Source organism: Condylura cristata, unplaced genomic scaffold (assembly GCF_000260355.1).
Source record: "Condylura cristata isolate star-nosed mole 26May11 unplaced genomic scaffold, ConCri1.0 scaffold00018, whole genome shotgun sequence".
Classification (NCBI taxonomy): domain Eukaryota; kingdom Metazoa; phylum Chordata; class Mammalia; order Eulipotyphla; family Talpidae; genus Condylura; species Condylura cristata.
Window position 1 is genome coordinate 21,420,008 of NW_004567119.1, and position 19,889 is coordinate 21,439,896.

The 19,889-nt window shown below is 46.7% G+C and overlaps 1 protein-coding gene across 1 annotated transcript in view; it reads left to right on the plus strand.

Annotated features, from left to right (window-relative positions):
- Nucleotides 1-4,134: 4,134 nt before the first annotated feature.
- BIN3 (bridging integrator 3) overlaps nt 4,135-19,889 on the plus strand; it is a 38,749-nt gene continuing 22,994 nt past the window's right edge. The window contains exon 1 of the mRNA XM_004685401.2: nt 4,135-4,232. Within this exon, the coding sequence (XP_004685458.1) occupies nt 4,225-4,232 (8 nt within the window). The 5' untranslated portion in view covers nt 4,135-4,224. The remainder of the gene's footprint in view (nt 4,233-19,889) is intronic.

A 19,889-nucleotide genomic window follows, 5' to 3' on the forward strand; every position in this document is an offset into this window, starting at 1 on the left:
CCCCCCCCCCCCCCCAGGGCCCAGAGTGCCTCTCTGGCTCCCTGGCCACCAGGCCGGACTGGGCAAGCACCGGAGCACTCCAGCCCTCCAGCACCAGGGCAGAAGCAAAGAAGGCTTTGGGTAGGAAGGTGGGCCTGAGTTACTAGGCCCTGCCCTTTGGGGAAACAGGTCAAAGTGCAGGGTGCAGAAAAATGGGTACCTGCAGGAACGCTTCAACCCCAGTGTGAGCTCCAGCCTAAAGCAGTTCTCAGCCCCACACAACCTGGACACAGCCCCGCAGCACAGCCCTCGTGGCCCTGCAGGGCCGTGCCCCAACCTTTGCAGCCACTGGTGGCCCAGCTCAGGAGCCATGTCCTCAGTGACCTCCTCAAACTTCTCTTCCCTGAGCGCATGGATTTACCTGGAGACACAGGTCACCTAGAGCCAACTCTGCCCAGAGGAGCGGGATCAGGGGAAGTTTCCTTTCCAGTGGGTACCTCCTGCTGTGGGCTGAGCTGGCCCAGGGCTGCTTAGCCTTGACCTAGCCTGGGGCACAATCCAGAGGGGATGGTTTCCCTCCAGGGTGCACCGCTCTCCCAGGCTTCTGTGAGCTAATCAGGGAGCAGGAGGGGGAGGAGGGGGATGCTGCTTGCCTCCCCGTTATCTGCAGCAATCCACGGTGACTAATGCTCCCAGTTGGTAAAAAGGCAGTGTAATCAAAACACTTTTTTTTTAGTCCTTAAAGTTAGTCATTCTCCCAGAGTGGAGGAAAAAAAAGCCCACAGCAGGCACCATGAAATGCAAGCTGGGAGGCTCACACTCTGGGTAGAAAGCAAGCACCGGCCTTGGCAGCTTCCCGGGTCTGAGGCTGGGCCCTCCTCTCCAAGTCCTTGGCGCGCCTTCTTCCACACCCTCTCTGGTTCACATTTTCTCTGAGCAGGCCTGCCTAATCCCTGCCGGACTTCCATGCCAGGTGGGGACCTGCCCTTTTCTCTCACCCTGCCAGGTGCTGCCACCTGCTGGTCCTCGGCTCTGCAAACTGGAGGCGCCATGTAAAAGCACCCAGAGGAGGCCCAGGTGAGATGAGCTTCCGGCCTCCCCTCCTCCAGTCAGGCCAGGCCGTCTGGTGCTTGTGTTTCTCCTGTTCCATCGGTCTGTTGGCCTCTGACCCCACTGAGCCCTGACAGAGTCACAGGCTGTCAGGTACCTCAGGAGCCATTAAGGGTAGGTGGGACACCGTGGTGGCAAAAAGCATAAAGGTCAGGGCCAGGCTGCCTGGGTTGGAGTCTCCATGTCACCGCTTACTGGCCACTTCGGCGTTCCAGGCTGATGATGATAGTACACACCTCATGGGGTTGTTGGAAAGGTTAAATTTGAGCTGCTTAGAATGATACCTGGTACATATCAGTGCTCATTTGTTAACTCATTAAAAAATAATAATAAAGTGGAATTATACCATCACTTCTCTCTTACTCATACAAGGCAGACATTGAACAAGCCCAGGCCTTCGGTACCAAAAGAAGATTCCCCAGAATCCTCACCATGTTATTCCAGGGAGCTGGTAACAAGAGATCTGATCTGGCATATGGAATCTCACATGTAGTCTTTATATTACATCCTGGAAGATGAGGCCCTGAGGAGATAAGTCTCCCTCAAGCTAGTTGGAAGCCAAACAAGGCCCAGTTATTTGTGGCCTGATCACTGCTTGTAGACCCAACTTTCGATCTGAGACTTCGCCTTGACCTCTGAGCCATCTATGTGGGAACCTAAAACTCTGTGACATTCTCCATCTCCTGCCACTCTTGCTCTTCTCCCATGTCCTTGACCCTCAGCTTCCCAGGAGACTGTTGTTCGGAAGCATCTTGTTGAGCACGTGCAGAACAGGGGGTGTAGGCCATGCAACAACACAGACACCTGAGCATTGGGTCTCACTTTATGCTGCACAAAGGTCTTCAGGGCTGCAAGGGGGCTCAGCCCATGGATCTGACCCCTGTACATCAGGATGTTCAGCCTCAGCACTTCTGCTCTAATGAAGCCCCTCATGGCCCAGGGCCGAGTTCTGCAGTACTCACCCTTAGCTGATTAGTGGCTGATTTGGGGGAAGAACTGTGGGGTTAGGCAGAGACTTCATGTGAGGAAGGCTGGGAGAAGTTAGGCTGTAACAAGCCCAGAGAAGAGGGTCAGTGGGAAGCATCTGCTCACCAGTTCCTGAGTGAAAGGCTCCAGTGAGAGGTCAATGTCCAAAGCTGGCCCGTGGGCTGCTGTCTGTCTGGTGAATTTGTCTGCTGAAGCAGAGTTCTGCCACCTGAACACTCAGCTGCAGGCTCCAGCTTCTGAGGAGGGACAGTCGCTGGACTTGAAGCCGGTTGCATTTGCATCTTCCTCAACCTGAGGTGCCTCTGTGGAGCTTCACATAGACTACTGGATCTGCTTTTCCAACCTCCTCCTGAAAGTGCAGGAAGCCTATTCTGTGCTGCCCTTTGGTTATGAAATGGCAGACACAGCACCCAATCCTGGGCCTGGAAACCCATAACAACAGGAGGTATCTGTGCTTTCTCATGCTCAACGACCCAGGGGTCAAGTCCACATGGCCATATGCCACAGGACCATTCATCTTCAGTCCAGTAGGCCTCTTGCTGAGCCAAAGAGCAATTGGTAAGGAGGTTTAGCTCAAAGTAGACCCTTTCCAGACAAACTCCTAGGTGGCAAGCGTTCTTCCCAGCCACCTCAAAGATGCTGCTGGCTACATGGGAGATTTGGGGGTGGAGATGAGCAGCTCAGCCCCAGTTGGGCCTCAGGCTGAATCCTGCCCTCCCAGAAAATTCATCTTTGGCTTCATCCCAGTCCATCCCTGACTCCTCAGACCTGCTCACCTCTTCCGGCTTGCATCTCTGTTCTGGCTCAACTGCACATGTCTCCCCTATTCTCCTCTTCTCCGAGGGCCTCAAGAGTCAACAGGACAGCTGACTTGGAATGCAGAATATTGGAGCCTTAGGAAATGTGTGCCCAGCGGGTTGCAGCACTGCACTGCGAAGCTCAGCCAAGCCATGGCCCCGTCAGTGCGAGTTTGATCCCCAGCTCTAGAGGTGACCCACATGGCGCGGCAGACCTCTCATATCTAGCCCACTGCTCCCCTCAGCAGTGTACTTTGTGGATCCGCCTATTCTGCTCCCCACTCTGTTTCTGGTGAAGCCTCTCACCACCCCTGCACCTCTGGCCTGTACCCCATTTCTGTATGCATAAATAAAATCTTAAAAAAAAAAAAAAGGAAATGTGGTTCAGCTATTCCTCTTCTAGATGAGACCCAGAGAAGAGATGTGACTTGTCTTGAAGTCATATCCAAGATGGAACCATAGCCAGAACTCCAGAATCTTAGCCCTGGACTCATTTTTGCCCTGAAGGCTGTATCTGCTACTTCCTCTCCACCCAGAACTGAAACAGACTTCCCCAGGGATATGGTAGTTCCCTAAGTTAAAACTTTCAGAAATTCGTTAGCAGTATGGGGCAATAACTCAGGGAGTCACGCATGGGAAAAGACAGAACAGGTGGGGTAGCCATCCATGTAGGCATTGGATGAATAATGGTTGAAAGAATCAGTAGGAGAAGGGACCATTCACATCGTGTGGGTTCTGCAGAGGGAAGTAATCCTTACTCTTTGTCTTCTTCTTTTGCGTGGATCCACAGCACATTCCAACCTGAAAGCACCTGTTCAGAACTCTGAGCCATCTTGGAGGGAAAGGATCTGTTTGTTAATTACAAAAGCACAGGCACAGAATCTAACAGATTCAAAAGACCACACAGTGAACACGAGTCTCCCTCACACTCTGTGTCCAGGGCTCCTTCCCAAGTAGAAAATTACAGCTACTGTCTCTTGGATGAGAAACTGCTCACTTCCCAGACAGCAAAACTAAGCAATGACCCGGTTAAATGATGTGTCATCAGCGGAAGAGAATCTTACAAGTCGGTGTTTGCGGCAGAAAAAGCACCCAAAGGTCGTCGTCCTGACCCTCCCACAGGCTAAGCCCTGAGTCCCTTAGCCAAGGCGACAAGCAGGTGAGTCAGGGCAGCTCCGCGGGAAGCTCGCGGCAGTGGAAGAGTTAACGCGCGGGTCCCGCCCACCCAACGCCTCTTCCGGGCAGAGGGGGGCGGACCTCGCGTCACTTCCTGGAGACTGGCTGAATCCGGAAGTGGTCCCCGAGGACGAGTTGCGGCTGAGGACCCCGCAGTGGTGCCAGCTTGGGGACCATGAGCTGGTGAGTGAGGCCCGGGCGGCACGGTCCCCCGAGCCCCCGGCCCGCGATGCGCCTGGCCCTGCGTCTTTCTGGGTCCCTTCGCCCGCGCCGCCCGTCTGGTCGCTCGGACCCGCCGCCCCAGACCGGTGCCCCGCTGGCCTCGGTTCTAGGGTCGCTCGGGGGACCTCCCCACGGTGCTCTCCCCGAGCCTTCATCTCTTGGCAGGACTCACCTGCAGGTGGGGCGGGGGTCCCTTTCGCCAGGGACCCTGTGTCTGACTCGTTTCCTGACTTCTTTTCCTAGGAGCCGTCCCATCTTATCCCAGCTGCTTGAGGGAGAGGCTTACCCGTTCCCACTTTTAGGGCCTTTTAGGTGGAGTAAGCGCCTTTCTTCCTGGTGGTCCTCTTTCCGTCGGGCCCACCAATCCAGAGCTCTGGTCCTCTGGCATTGTGGGCACAGCTTATTGATCACTTGCTGTCCGTTGACTAGTATCTGCACCCCTTAACGGTCTTCTAGAGGCAAAATGTGTCTTATTTGGAAGGGGCCAGGTTTATACACCTACAAGCCCAGTATGGGATTGAGCTAGTTTTAATCTTTCCAGGACCCCTTACCCACTGTTCTTCCTCTAAACTAGAAATAGCGAGCTTAAACATGATAGGAATTCTCAGACAATGAAAACAGTAGCCAGGATGTTCAGAGTAGTCGAGTCACAATTCTAGAACCGGTAGGTATACCGCTGTGGAAACTGCCTGATATTTGGCTCACAGTAGACACTGTACTGTTTGGTTTGTTGTGCCTAAAGCACTACCTTCAGGCTCAAGGACTTCCATTCCATAACCTTATGGAGCTCAGAGACTTCAATTACAGCTTGTTTTATGAATACATTGTTCACTCCCGCCCCAGATATGCCCCAGATATGTACAAGATGAGTCCACCCTTTGGGAACCCAAATTCTGTTAGAGTAAGGAAGATATTTCCTATTCTGTTACAGTCTAGCCTGTTTCTTTACTCAAAGTAAGTACACAGTAACTAGTTAGGAATAAATGAAGATACTAAGGTATCTTTCCAGAGAGCTTCTGCAGGCTCACCTTTGGCAGTCAGCTGAACTAACGCACTGACCACAAACAGCTGATGCCAGTCAGTGTCAAGGACAGCTCTCTAATGTAAAATTTAAACCATTTCTGCTCTCCCCTACCCCCACCCCCTTGCTTCTTAGAGGAGGATTGATGGACAAATGAGAAAATCAGCAGCAGCAGGTAGAGGGAAGCCTGGAGCAATGCCCTAACAAGCCCCACAAGGAGCTGCTCATTTTCCTTGCACCTTGGCTCCAGGAGGCCAATAGAGGGCTGGAGCCTTAAAAAGCTGACTTTCCCACCTAGTTATAGCCTAATTAGTGGGATGGGCAAAGACACAATTCCCTTTCCTAGGGGAATTACTGCCTTAACGTGTCAGTCTGGGTGTCCCTGACCTGGTGATATTTTGGCCACTTGCCTGCTGCAACTTGAATCTTTGGCATTCTCATGTCTAATTTCTCAAGGTAAAAAGCAGAAGGGGCCGGTGTTCTAAATTGCTTAGGTTGGTATTTAAGTGTTAGAAAATGAATGGATTTTTACATCAGAAGAGCTGTGCAGAGAGCACTAAATGTGATCATCTGAGGCACATTGCTTCCTCCTGTCTGTGGAAGGTGCTTTTTTCCTAAAGTGAGAGGCCTGTTTCCTAAAGTCTGTTGGATGAAAGAGAACTGAAATTGACAACTGTCTAGGAAAAGCTAAGGTTTTCTGTCCAGTAGGACTAATTTACCAGTACATCCACATTTTGGCACCTCTTTGGACTGAAGGTCACAACCAAAAGGGTGGCTTTGTCCCTAAAGCTGAGATCCTTTCTCTCCCTCTTTAGAGGGCTTCTGCGTCATTTCTTGCGTGGACCCTGACCCCCCTCCCTGAGAAGGGAACAGCATCGGCGCCTGGGCACACAATCGCTTTCAGTTCCTGGCTCAATGGCTGGCAAGGGGACCAGGGCTGGGTCCTTCTGATTCACTCCTGGAGTGGTTTTCCTGCTCCCAGAATGAATCCTTCCATTCATCTGAGATTGGAATTCTCAGTGGGGGAAGAGACCAGAGTGACGTAGAATCATCATGGGGGACTGATGCCCAGGGTCAAGTTCACCAAGCACATGGGATATGCCAGCCATCACTGAATGACGGGTACACAGCCCATGGTCCCCAGAGGATAACCATTGTTCAGAGCTAGGCTGGGCTTTCAAAATGTCAGAGTGAGAAATGTCCAGTATTGATGCCCTTTGCACACTGTGGACTTTGCATGAAGAGTGAGAGGTCTTTGTTCTCTGCTTCCTCTGTGCATGCAGCCTGCCCACCCCCTGTTTATTTAGTGGGTATTGTGGCCTTCCTGCACTACCTACCGGTCCACTCATCCACCCCTGTGCCTTTCGGTGAGGCAGCCCAGAGGGGTGTCCTGATGCCATCAGGTGCTCACATCTTAGAGCTGATCCACTCCATGGCCCCAACCCAGTGCCCTCTGTCCCTGTGTGCGTGTGTTGTTGTCTGTCTTTACTGCGGTATAAGTTACGTAGAATTAAGAATAGCAACCTGGCCCTCCTTGGTGGCACAGCGGGTTAAAGCGCAGCACTAAGAATTGAAAGCCACTTCCTCATGAGTTCGATCCCTGCCTGACCCGGAGGAGATCCACATGGAGTGGCAGACCTCTCCTGACCCGCCCGCTGCTCCCCTCAGCAGTGTACTTTGTTGATCTGCCTGTTCTGCTCCCCACTCAGTCTCTGGTGAATCCTCTCACCGCCCTTGCACCTCTGGACTGTACCCCAGTTCCGTATGCACAAATAAATCTTTAAAAAAAAAATGACTAGCTGCCTTCACCTGGCTTAGCTGTCAGCACTTGTAGCTGTCCCTGGAACCATGTACTTGAAGATATTAGGCTTAAATGATGAGGAAAGGGGGCTGAAGGAAATGGTCCTATTTCCATGGTCTCAGAGTTTGAGAACAAAGGAAATTCATAAGTGCACATAAGTTTGGCAGGGAGACAGAGTGCTGAGTTTGGGTTCAGTCACTCACATGTGGCTTTCTCAGGCATTTGGTCTTTCACTGCCTTGTCTTCTCCATCTGTAGCAGGGAATGGATATTCCTAGCTGACATTTTGCAGCCCGTGTCTGCTGGGAAAAGAATGTGCAGATACAATTTTTTTCCTGATGCTTCTGGGCTCTTCGACCCTGTCTAACCCTTACTGGTATTCCCTGGGTCCTCTTCCCCCTCTCCACCTGAACAACCCCTCCCCCATTCTCACCCTGTATACCCTCCCCATCACCTTCAGCATTGGCTGGGGCTTGTAGGGCTCCTGTGGATCTTTTCTTTCCTCTTTATTCCTGTGTCCACACTTCCCCTGGTCTCTGATGCCCCACTCTGTATGTGCAGTCCCCTCTGCCTGAAATTCTGCTCCAGCCACCCTTCAAGTGTCAGCTCAGCCTTCACTTCTGACAGTTCGCCTTGAATGGCCCCACTCACCCTGCCAGGCTGATTGGGTGCCCCTCCTCTGACCTGAAGTGTTACTTGTCAGTTACCCTAGCAAGTTAATTAAGAACATCACTTGGTCATCGCTGTGTTCCGAGCAATCAGTAAATGTTTGTTGAAAGTATGAATGAGGACTTTCTCTTTTCCATTTACTGAATTGCCTTAGGTCAGAAAAAAAAAATTTAAAGATTATTTCATGTAAAATCTCTAAGTCTCTTCCTGAAATAGAGAACCGCTACAAGAACAATTGGTAAATTGACCGATATCAGGGGGGCCTCCCTGGTGGCTCAAGGGGTTAAGTCTCAGTACTGTGAAGCTATGGGCAACCACTATAGCACTAGCTCAATCTCTGGCCAGGGAGGTGACCCACATGGTGCAGCAGACCTCTTCTGTCTCTCCAGCTGCTCCTCTCAGCAGTGTATTTCAGTCAGTCCACCTATTCTGCTCCCCACACTGTCTCTGGTGAATCCTCTCACCACCCAGCCCTGCACCCCGCAGCACTTTTATGCGTAAATAAAATTGGCTGATGGAAGAAGTGGCTTCCAGGCCTCTGAGGATGCCTCTGATTCCTCTCCTCTCTACCCACCCCCCAAACTACCTCAGTATTTCCATTGAACTGCTTCTACCATGTGTCCATGTTGTTCTAGGTGTCACAAGTGTGCACCTCTCTGTGAGAACAGCTCTACAGCTTCATTTCTTGTGCACCTACTATCTTCTATAGAGTAGGCACCTAATTGGTGACTGTTAAATGACATCAGTGGAATATAAAGAAAGGACAGTAGACTTCCGGGTCAGATAGAACCGTTCATTCTGTTGCACACTTTCCTATGTTGCCCCCATTGCTATCTTGCATTTGTGGTAGCGCAGGATAACTTCTCAAGTTATCTGCCCATCTGACTTCACCCTCACACCGGACTTTTGAAGTATGCAGGCATGCCTTATACCCCCTTTGACAACTTAGAGCTCCCTCAGGGAATGCCTGACACAATTGGAACTAAAGCCTGCATTCCCAGAGCATTCCTTCCACAGAACAGGAACATTAGAAAAGTGGGAAACCATTCCCACTTAGATCCCAGAGGAAAGTACCTTACTGTGCTGGGCCATATCACATACTATGTGGGTAGTGAATTACAGGAAGCTGCCAGTTTGACACATGAAGTGGCATTCGTGTCTATCAAACCACCAGGTATTCTAGACCATGTCAACTGCTTCCCCCCAATGGGGCTTCCTTACTTGGGGCTGCCTTGCCACTCACTCCCAAGCCCAGCTTCCCCTCAGTGTTTTCCTTCCCTGTAGAGAAATGGTAATACCTGGGAGATCAGGACTGAGTGAGAAGTCTATGAAAATACGTCCAACACAAATATAAACCACCTCATCCCAACTGTTTGTAGTGAAAGGCGAAGGAACTTTTACCAGATTTTAGGTGTGGGGGCGGGGGAGGGGGAGAAGTCTAATATCCTGAGTCCCACAGCTACTTCTTTCATTCAGCGTGTTTTCTTACATACGCCACCATTTAAGTAAATCGGGGTTGGGGGTGAGAGCTTAGAATTGATAACTAAGCTGCTGGGATTGTTTTTCTAAACCCATTATTTTAGTAGCTAATCTATTAAATAGGGTCCATTGTGGGGTGCTGCATATAGATAATGCCCAGTGAATACTCACTGCTTTTCAAACATTTATAATGAACAAGGGCCTGTGCTATATGTTGCGGATATTCAAAAGCTCTTAAGAGTTGACCCGAGTCGTTGGCCAGGTATGGAAAGTGTCAGTGATCAGAGAAGTGACAACAGATACTGTGGCGTGGCATCAAGAAAGACATTACATTGCAACCTGGACCCAGCAAGTATGTTCTGTTTCAGTGGCGGTGCATCAGGGGTCCAGGGTAGAAAAGTGGAGTGAAAAGGTGCAGGAGACAGAACTCGGCCAGAGTGTTTGGGGTGGACTGTCAGGGGGCAGGTTTGAGTTTAGTTTGAGGCTGCGCTGGCGAGAGCTGGCTGTGCAGCAGATTGTCGGTGCTTTCACTGCCACGCTCAGGAACCGAAAGCAAACTTTTGAAAAGTGAAGATTTGTAAGGATACTGTCATTTGTTTATTTGGTTGGTTTTTATGGGTGCTAGTACGCAATACAGAAGGGGTAGTTGTAAAGAACACTAGCAACATTCTTTGTGAAAACTTACTCCATAGATTTAAAAATGGTAGATCACATAATAGAAGAGAAGACCCAGTGGACAGAAACCTACAGCAAGATGCTTGGCTTATTAGTAATCAGGGGAAAGTAGATTAAACCAACAGTGAGATGCCACTTACAGTCATGAGACTGGCACAGATTTGAGTCCAATCATGTCAAGTAATCCAAGGTTGAGAAGCAGTGGGGAATTCACATGGACTTGAAGGGGGGGTAAATAGATACAGTACTCACACGGCTGGGGCACACCTGCCTCCTCACCCTGGAAAACCCCTTAGCTGCACTGCAGGACGTGCCCAGAAGGTTAGGTGCTTCTGTGTTTGAGGATGCCCAGCCTCTGGGGCATGGGTGGATGAGTGGTGATCGCTACATAGTGGAATACTAGATAGTAGTTAAGTGAAGGAAGTGGAGCGCATGGACAGGTCTGAGAAGTATAATGCTGAGCAGAAAAAGCTAGTTTCAGTACAGCCAATATCATATGTAAAGCTTAGACCTGTGAGACAATGCTATATTGTGCCTGCACTTAATCTTAAGTAGTACAGAATTAATAAATAGGAAATTCAGGACAGCGGCTTCTGTAGGGCAACAGGAGGGAAAGAGGAAGCGGACTGACACGCTAGGAGCTTCAACAGCCCCCACTGTCACGCTTCTTGAAGAAGATGTGCCGAAGCAAGTATCACTCAACCTTAGAAGCTGTCAACACTTAGTGGTGGACACACGAGCCCTTATTTCCTGCCTGTTATGATTTTCTGTGCTTACGCTGTCTTATACTACTTACACTATTTCTGTCACATGTCTGTCTGGCCTGAGCAGCAGCATCATCGCTCGGGCTGCCTCACCGCTCGCAAGAGTCCTTGCTGCTGTGGCCAGTAGCTGAGGCTGACTGAGAGATGGACCGAGGAGTGAGTTTCCAGCTCAGCCTTCCACTGCCTGCTTTCTAGGGCCAAACCGTCAGCAGGGAAGAGGAGCAGATGGAGTGAAAGTTCTTTCTATAATTTCTGGTTGGTAAGAGTAGAAATGGCGATTAGAGATGGCGCCTCTGAAGCTAAACAGCTGGTCAGGGGCTTCCCAGAGCCTGTCTGCACCTCAGCGGCCATGGTCCAGGCCATTGAGCTGCTCACCAACTCGTTGAGTAAGCTGCACCTCAGAATGCCTTATGTTTCTTTCCCTTTGTGAGATGGGAAAATCCATTTTGTAAAGAAACTCCTTAACAGGTTCAGAGTGGGAAAAGGTAATGATTTCTGTCAGGCTGCCTCCTTGAGTTACCTTCCTTTCCCTTATCCTGACCTTTAGGTGCTCCATCAGCCTGCAGACTTCTGTCACCAGTTCTTGTACTTTTCAGAAGTCACCACTCAGTTTTAATCAAATGCATTAACTTGAGCTTGGTAATGGAACGTTATGGTATTGGACCTGCCACTTACCCCAAAAGAGAAAAACTTATTTCAGGTTTCCTAACTACGTGTCTCTGGTAACTTTGTCCATATCACCCAGTCTCGACCTCAGTTTGATCATCAAAATGCCACTACCGCCAGATTTACAAGAAATGTACAGGCTGCTTCCTGGACGCAGGGCAGGAACTGCTTTCAGCATTAAAGTGATTTAGCCTTCACTGTGACCCTATGACATGGGTGTGTTAGTACCCGCTGTACAGGCTGGGGAACAGACACGGGAAGGGTCGGTGGCTTTCTTAACCAGTAATTGCCAGAGCCAGGACTTAGACCCACATGGTCTGGCTCCAGGGCACTGTCGTGTGTGAGCTACAGGAGCTCACACTTGGCCATGAGTGGGCGCGTGGGGCACCTGGACTGCCGCTGTATTCAGGGCACGGTCACCTCAGTGCAATGCTCTCCAGGAGCGCACACTCTGAGGCCTTGCCAATGTTCTGTGATGTATCAAAGGTCATCCTGGGGAGCAGTGGAAGGAGGGTCATAGCTGAGCTGGGTAATTGTCCGGGTCCCAGTGACAAGCCAGCCAAGTCACAGCTGTGCCTTTTATTTTTAAACACACATGCACCTCCTCAGACTGGCAGCCAGCTGGGGTCGTGCTCTACGTGCTCTGGCTTTGGATGGGGCTAATTTAAGGGAAGGGCTGAGGTGAGGCCCGAGCTGTGGCTATAGGTCCTGGAAATGGGTCCTTTGCCATGGACTCCTTTTGGGGTCTCTCATGCTTTGGCTTGGGCTGCACACTCTGGTCTGTTGGCATTGTGGCCAGTTGGCCCTATGGAGAGGGTGGCATCTAACAAGCAGCTGCTTTCCCAGAGCCAGCTGCTCTCTATGAGCCCTGCCCTGGCTGTGGCTTCTGTTTCCTCTCCAATTGTCAAGGTGGTGGTCAGTGCCTGGGGCCTCAGAGGAGAAAAGGCAGCATAAGGATAGAGTAACAGGAGGGGGGAGGGGCTTGTTCTTCAAGCCTGCAGAAACTGCTGCCTTTCGCCCACCTTCCTGCTCTAGCTAGACAGTGACTCAGGCCCAGACCACTCCCTGGGGAGCCAGGATTCCAGCCACTATCTACCACCGCCTACTCTTTGCTCACCCTCACTCTCACCTCTCCCTTTCCCTCCACAGCCCCCCAAACTGTGATCTCTGCCCAACTAGAGATATCAGAAAGATACAGGGTGGGGAAGACTGAATCATCTCGGGGTTCTTCCCACCCCCATGCCAGGCCTGAGCTCATTGACGTTCAGTAGCAACAGATTCCAAGGCGAGGACCAGGGCAGAGTGTGGGCTTTGGCTCCTTTGTGGTGCAAGTGGAGGACTCTCCCAAGAAGGCAGATCGTGAGGGATCTGCTGGGGTGACCAGGGGATCCCCACCCAACTGCCATCTGGGCCTGCCTCTTGTCTCTGCTTCTGCAGAGGAGGGGGTGAGGAAACAAAAGATTGAGAAACCTACCAAATTGAAAATGCAAAAGAGCTGTTTTGTAAATAGACATTACACAAGAGCAGGAGTTTTTTGGGAAAGGTTTTACTGAGACAGAATTAGCCAGCTGGCATCATGCTGCTAATAGAGATATTTACTGTTTGAAAAAGTATATTTGTAGCTTTGGAGAACATCCTGTTGACTTTTCTTTATTGTGAAAGAAAACAGAATCTTTTTCTTTCCCCTTTCCCTCTGTATACATAAAACTTTTTTCTTTTTTGAGGTGGGGCTTGTTGGGGGCTGGAGAAGGGTAGAGTGGAGAGAAATGTTTTCTTCGTTTTGTTGTTGAGACTAGAATATCCCTCCTCCTGCCTTCGGTGCACATAGTGCTAGAATGGAACTGGAGTCAAGGAAGGAATCCTACTCCAGCACCCTCCTGATTTCTTTCAGAACACGGGTTCTCTGGGGCTCTAGCCCAGTCTTTTCTGTGGATGATTCCATGGGAGCATCCTGAGGAGATCTGGGAGGAGGAGGGGGAGAAGGAGGAGGACATCAGTGAGCCTCCCCATGCCCTGGAGGTCTGTGGGCTTGGGCCCCTGCATCCTGGAGATGCAGGATGCTGTCACTCCTGCCTCACACTTCCCAAAGCGGCTGTTTCCCTTGAAACAGGCATAAAATTGGGCTGGAAGAGAAGCAGTGGTGGGCAAGCTCGCCGAAGTGGTTTCGCTCTTTCCTGTCACTGCCCTCTCCTTGCCACTTTTCCCCACTTCCAAAAAGAATGTGCAATTAATTCCTTGCATGGCAGAGAACCTGCTCCTTCTGCCAGGGTTCCTGTGTCCGGGCTCTTTCTCTGGCACATCGGAGCATATCTGCCATTTGGCAGCCTTGGAATGTACCTTCATCTTTCCTCATAGGCTCTTGAGAGGTTTTCCCTGGCCCATACTTCAAACAACTTTGTCAGCCTTTGCCTTGACCCTTTTTTTTTTTTTTTTTTTGTTTTTAGTCAGATAACGATTGGCAGACAAAGATAATGATGGTACCTTTCTCTGTGATTTATATAGCCTTACCTAAGAGTAGCTTTTCTCAGGAACCTTATATATGTGTTTTATAGGATCCTTAGGGCAATGTCCTTATTTTCCTTATTCGTGTCATAATCATTCAGTGCTTCCTATATGTGTAAAACTGTATGGTAAGCCCCATGAAATCATAGAATGAGTCTGTCTTGCTCATGCTGATATCCTAGAACCTACCATAATGCTAGGCATAAAGGAGGCTCTTAATAAATGTCGACTGAATCTTCCTTCCATGAGTGATTGAAATCAGCACTGTTATGGTATGTGCCTGCAAGGTCGCACAGTACAAACATTAAATCTCTGCCTCTTGTGTGTCGTCCCCAGACAGCAGGTGACATGCACCTGAGAGTTCATTGACTTGCGCTGCACCAAGCAGAGTTTGCTTCCATAATGCAAGGATGGCTTGTCTCAGGACAAGCATCATATAGTTCGTGTGATGCTAAGTCAAGGATACACTGTCAGGTCAACCCATGCTGAAAAGTCATTGATAGAGCCCAGCGATCCAATCTTTGTATCTCTGTAAACTAGGAACAGAAAGATGTTACTGTATTATTAGGAAACTTACTGACTGAAACCAGTGGTCCTCTTCATATTTATTAGAAAGATTAGCTTTGAAGCATTCTTAATAAAGTAAAAAATAACTTCTAGCAAATATAGTAATACAAAACAAGTAGGTATAAAGTGTTGGGGAAGAAAAGGGAGATTGTATCATTTTCAGATGATGACCTTCTATTTGGAAACTCAGTCCGTTTTTCTTTCCGGCTGAATTTCTTGAGCTATATTTAGTATTTTAGTACTTAGGCGTGGTTACAGGTTTCAGGGTAAATATTCAACACTCAATAATTTTCCTTTGTACCCGGGGGGAAAAAAGGCCAAAAAAATCCCATTTATATATAGCCAAAAACATAAAATTCTGTGGAATGCACTGACTCAGACAGTAAAAAGAGTTGCATGAATGACCCTAAGTGAGCAAGCCTAATATTTGTAAAGATGTAAATTCTTCAAAAACTTTATAAATATGTGCATTTTTAGTAAGAAAGTCTGGGGGTGGGAGGGAGCTACAGATAGTTTTGAAATTCAGCTTAAATGTTAAAACAAGTTAAATAATCAAGTTATCTGAGAAGTAAATATAATGAGAAGGAACTTGCTTTATTAGTTATTATGAGCTGTTGTAAACCTAAATAATGAAAGTCATTGGTGAAAGAATAGGTCTGGAGTAAGAAGTGAAGTACTAAACTCTGAGAAAATGGTATTTCAAAGACCATGTTAAAACAACTGACTCCCTATACACTCAAACTTTACAAGCACTATTCACAAAACAACTCGACTGGATAAACTGAATAGAGTATACTATTCAGTATACTGGAATATTGCTCAGTGATTTAAAAAGGAATGGATGCATGTTGCAGTATCTGTGATCCTTAAGAACATTTTGCTAAGTGAAAGAAGCCATCACTAGAGGTCACATATACTGTGGCGCCCCCTTCCCCACTTATTTGTGATTTCAGTTTCCATGATCTCAGTTTCCCTGTCCTCAGTCAACTGTGGTCCAGAAATATTATATTATGTACAGTGTTATTTTGAAAGAACCACACTTGCATAAATTTTATTAGAATATGTGTTTTGGTTTTATTATTTCTTACTATGCCTAATGTATAAATTAAACTTTATCATAATTTAAATTATATACTAAAAACCGCCATGATATATCTAGGATTCAGTGTTTTCTGCAGTTTCAGGAATACACTGGAAGTCTTTAAAATATATTCCCTCTATGCTATGAAATTCCAGAGTATGCAAAACCGTAGAGGCAAACAGTAAGTTAATGGTTGTCAAGGGCAGGAGGGAAGGGAGAAACAAATGACTGTTGATAGATACAGATTCTTTGGGGGCTGATGAAAAAGTTCTGAAATTAGTGGTGGTGGTTGCACAACTCTGAATTTACTTGAAACCCACCAAAGGATAAGTGTTACGATAGGTGAATTATTTCGCAAAACTTTAAAAAAAAAAACAAGTCCCTGAGTAGTAGAGATGTCAGACTGAATACATACATCTAATTTATCTTCTCACAAATCCCATGAAAAGCAGATTTTTCAAATATTAGGTGTCTCTAGTAGTGAGTCAAGTCAAGTGCTATGACCAGGAGGCTTGCTTGGATGGCGTTTATGGGGTTTGCACTCCACCACTTCCTCCACCACTTCCTCCCCGACTCCGCTGGGACACTGCCCCTGCCTAACCCTCGCAGAAGAATGAAGAGTATGAAGCAGGGAGTTTTTATAATAGAACATACAAAGGTGGATTTACCATGTGAAACCAGCAAAGCTTAAGCATGAGGGCCCTCATCTTCAGCTATGTGAATCATGTCCAAGGTGCTGGCCATTTGTTCACAAAAGCCTGTATTTGTATAACTTGGAGAGTGCTTACACTGTGCTCATGTGATAAACCCTCTGTCTTCTCGTCCCCTTTTAGACTACCCCTCAAGTTAGGCAGCTTTGGAGTAGCCTAGGGCTTTTTAGCATGGAATTAGAGGGCTTACCTTGGGGGTATTCTGTTTTAACTGCATTCTGTTAAAGCATTTTGGAAAGTAACTTGTTTCATTTAAATTTGATAAAACATCAAAGTGTCAGGAGGATATAACATCAAGGGCCCAACTAAGATAGCAAACTCATGATATGCCCTCCTGCAAGGACATCAGTGGCTGTCACGGTGCTTTCATTAGTTCCAAGAGCATTAAAGATTAGTTATGGTACAGGAAAACCTAAAATGTGCCCTGAACTTTTAATCAGTTTATGAAAGAAGCATGAGCTTTTCCTAAATTTTATAACATTTCTAAAATGTATATTTACATATTACCAGTAAGGTATGGAAAAGAGCTTTTTTTTAATGTCAGGGGGGACTTACCCCTGAGAAGCCATTTCAGAGAAATGGCTGAATTATCTTTTCTTACTAGGAAAATGATGTCACCAACCCTGTGTTACATGTGGAGGTGATCATAGACTACGCAGCCAGAAACTGTAGGGAAATACAGAGGTATGTCAGGCAGCTGATTAATAAAAATATCCATTTATTCTTGATTTTCTGATGTTCATGTTAACTTTCAACTTTCACAATTTCTAATTTTGTTATATTTTTCTTTGTATAAATATTCATTGCCATGCCTATTTTTATTTTTGTAATTTTGTATTTTTCTTTTAAAAGCATACAAAATTACATACGCTTCAGTCACAAAAAAACACAGACCCGCCTCAAGCACAGTTGAGGCCAGGACCTACCACACAATGGCAGGAAGCTGAAGGGAATGAATTCACATAGTGAAACATACTCATTCCCTCTCTTCTCAGCACACACATACTCTGATCTGCTCATAAAGCTGCCTAGAAAGCTGATCTGGGCCTGTTTCCAAGGTAAGAGAGAATAAGAATCAAAGAATTTCACCTGCCCAAGAGAAAGGACTAGATTCTGACCTCAAGAGACTCCCCATAAAACTGTTCAGCCTGATCACCATCCACAATAGGCAGACATTATCCATGTACTCACAACTGCTTCTGAGCTTTTTTATCCAGTCACATATGGGCAGGCAGCTAAGAGTTACCATACATCCAGGCAAGTTTTTAGTATGAAAACTGGAGACTAAAACAAACAAAAAACCTTGGGGGGAAACTGATACTATAAGGAAGAAGAAACTTTTTTTTGAGTTATCAAGATCTTCTGTGAGATAAGATATCCACGAAATTAAAAAGGGCATTTTTAAAAAAGGCATTCTGGAAATTAACAAGAGCGCTCAGGAATTTCAAAATGAAGCAAAAGTTAAAAAATGTTTCAGAATTTTAGAAGATAAAGAAATGTTGAAAAATAAAGAAATGAGAGGACCCACTGAAGAGAATCAGAATACAAGAATTTCAGAGATAAGAAACAAAGTAGAGAGAAAAAATCAACAACAACAAATTACTGTTAATTCTAGCATTAAAGATTACAAATTGCCAAATCGAAAGAGTCCTATGAGTACCCCACCACAATGAATGACAATAGAACCACAAGTTACTGTGAAATGAAATTTTCATCACTGGGGTCACGTGTAATCCTGTAAGTTGCATAAAGAACATAACAAGATAGAAATCAGAATGACCTTTGGCTTCATGAGCAGAAGTGAGAACTTAGAAGCCAGTGAAGCAATGGCTTTGAAATTCTGAAAGAAATCATATCTGGCCTGTAATTCTATACCCAGCCAAGCTAGTATGAGGGTAGTAGCATAAAAGAGGTTTTAATAATGCAAAGTCTCAAAAATTATCTCACATGCATTTTCTCTGCCCTAATGAGGAGTAAGCCAAAAAAGAAGACTTGAAATTTGGGTAGAAAAATTCCTGGGAGAGAAGCCAAGAAAATCCCTGGGAGGGTGGTACAGACAGAGCCAGCACGACACCAAGCTACAGTTACCCAGTCCAGACTGGTGCAGGTCAAAAAGCCCAGTGGCAACTACTTCAGAAATGATAGAGCACCTCCAGAAACATATGCCTTGAGAGCAAATTCAGACATCAAGATTGAATAGGGTTAAATACATAGAAAATTCAGCAAATGAAAGAAAAGTTAATGATTTGTTTTAGGGGAAGTAGAAGCATCTGTGGGGCTACTAGTTATATATTGCTGCGTAACAAGCTACCCCACAACTAGTGTCTCACGACAACACTGTTGGCTTCTGGAGGTCAGAAATGCGGGAGTGGCTTCCAAGTCGGAGTTTAGCTGCAACTGTCCAAGTTGTGATTCTTTGACTTGGCTGTGGCTGAACAATCTCCTGGCTACCACATGCAGGAAGGAAAACAAATAACAATATGCTCCTAGTCCTTCACTTAGTATTGACCAGACAAAATCACAGTATAACTTTTTTTTAACATTAACTTTTTTTTAAGATTTATTTATTTATGCATACAGAAATGGGGTACAGGCCAGAGCTGCAGGAGCAGTGAGAAGATTCACTAGAGAGAGAGTGGGGAGCAGAACAGGCAGAGTAACAAAGTACACTGCTGAGGGGAGCAGCGGGTGAGACAGGAGAGGTCTGCGGCATCATGTGGGTCACCTCCTGGCTGGGGATCGGATTCTTGCTGAAGTGGCTGTGGCTGAGGCTCGCTTTGTAGTGCTGCGCTTTAACCCATTGCACCACCAGGGAGGGCCCGAAATCACAGTATAACTTTATTGAGAAGAAGAGAAGGGCAAGTGTGACTTTGTGTAATCAGGATAGAAACCTGAATGTTTTGTTAAATTTTCTCTTTCTGGGTGCCTCTAAAACCTAAGTATCAAGAGGTACCCGTATAGCATTTTTATTTAGAGATGCAAAGGTACATTGCAATGAAAAGTGGAGTTGAAAGTGCTTGTCTCAGACTGAGATTGGGGCAGGGGACTTAGAACCTAATGTTTTACTTTTAAAACTTCGTTGCCTTATTAAATTGTGAATTTTTATAACTGATAAAGTGAAACTTTAGATTAATAAAAGGAATAAAGTTAGTGTAGGTTAAATGTCCTTAAGTTGGGGTGGAAGGAGGAGGTATTAGTTGACACCAAAAGACACGATCATAATGGGAAGACATCATTTTGGCAGGTTTGATGCCCTGCTGATGTAGGATGTGTATATTAGCCATGCAAGTACGAAAGGGAAAGCCAGACACGAAGCCAGGAAGGTAACCCTAATCCACAGGCCAAAGGGCTGTTGGGGAAATGTAAACTGTTTCAGTCTTTTAAAAAATGTAAACTGCTCGGTGATGGGAAACCCACATGGATTACAATTGAGATGAAAAAAAAAATGTACAAAATGATGTAAAAATAAACTATTATATATTAAAAAAATGTAAACTGTTTCACCCTGTCTCTGGGGCAATTTGGCAAAAGATATCAAAGCCTTGAACATGTATATATCTCTGATCCAGCAATCCTGATCTGCATAAAGATTTGCAGGCTTTTGTAAATAAAAGAAAAATCTGAAAGAGTTGAAATGACTGCCAGGACATTATATAGATTACAAAAATAAAATTAGCAGTGCAG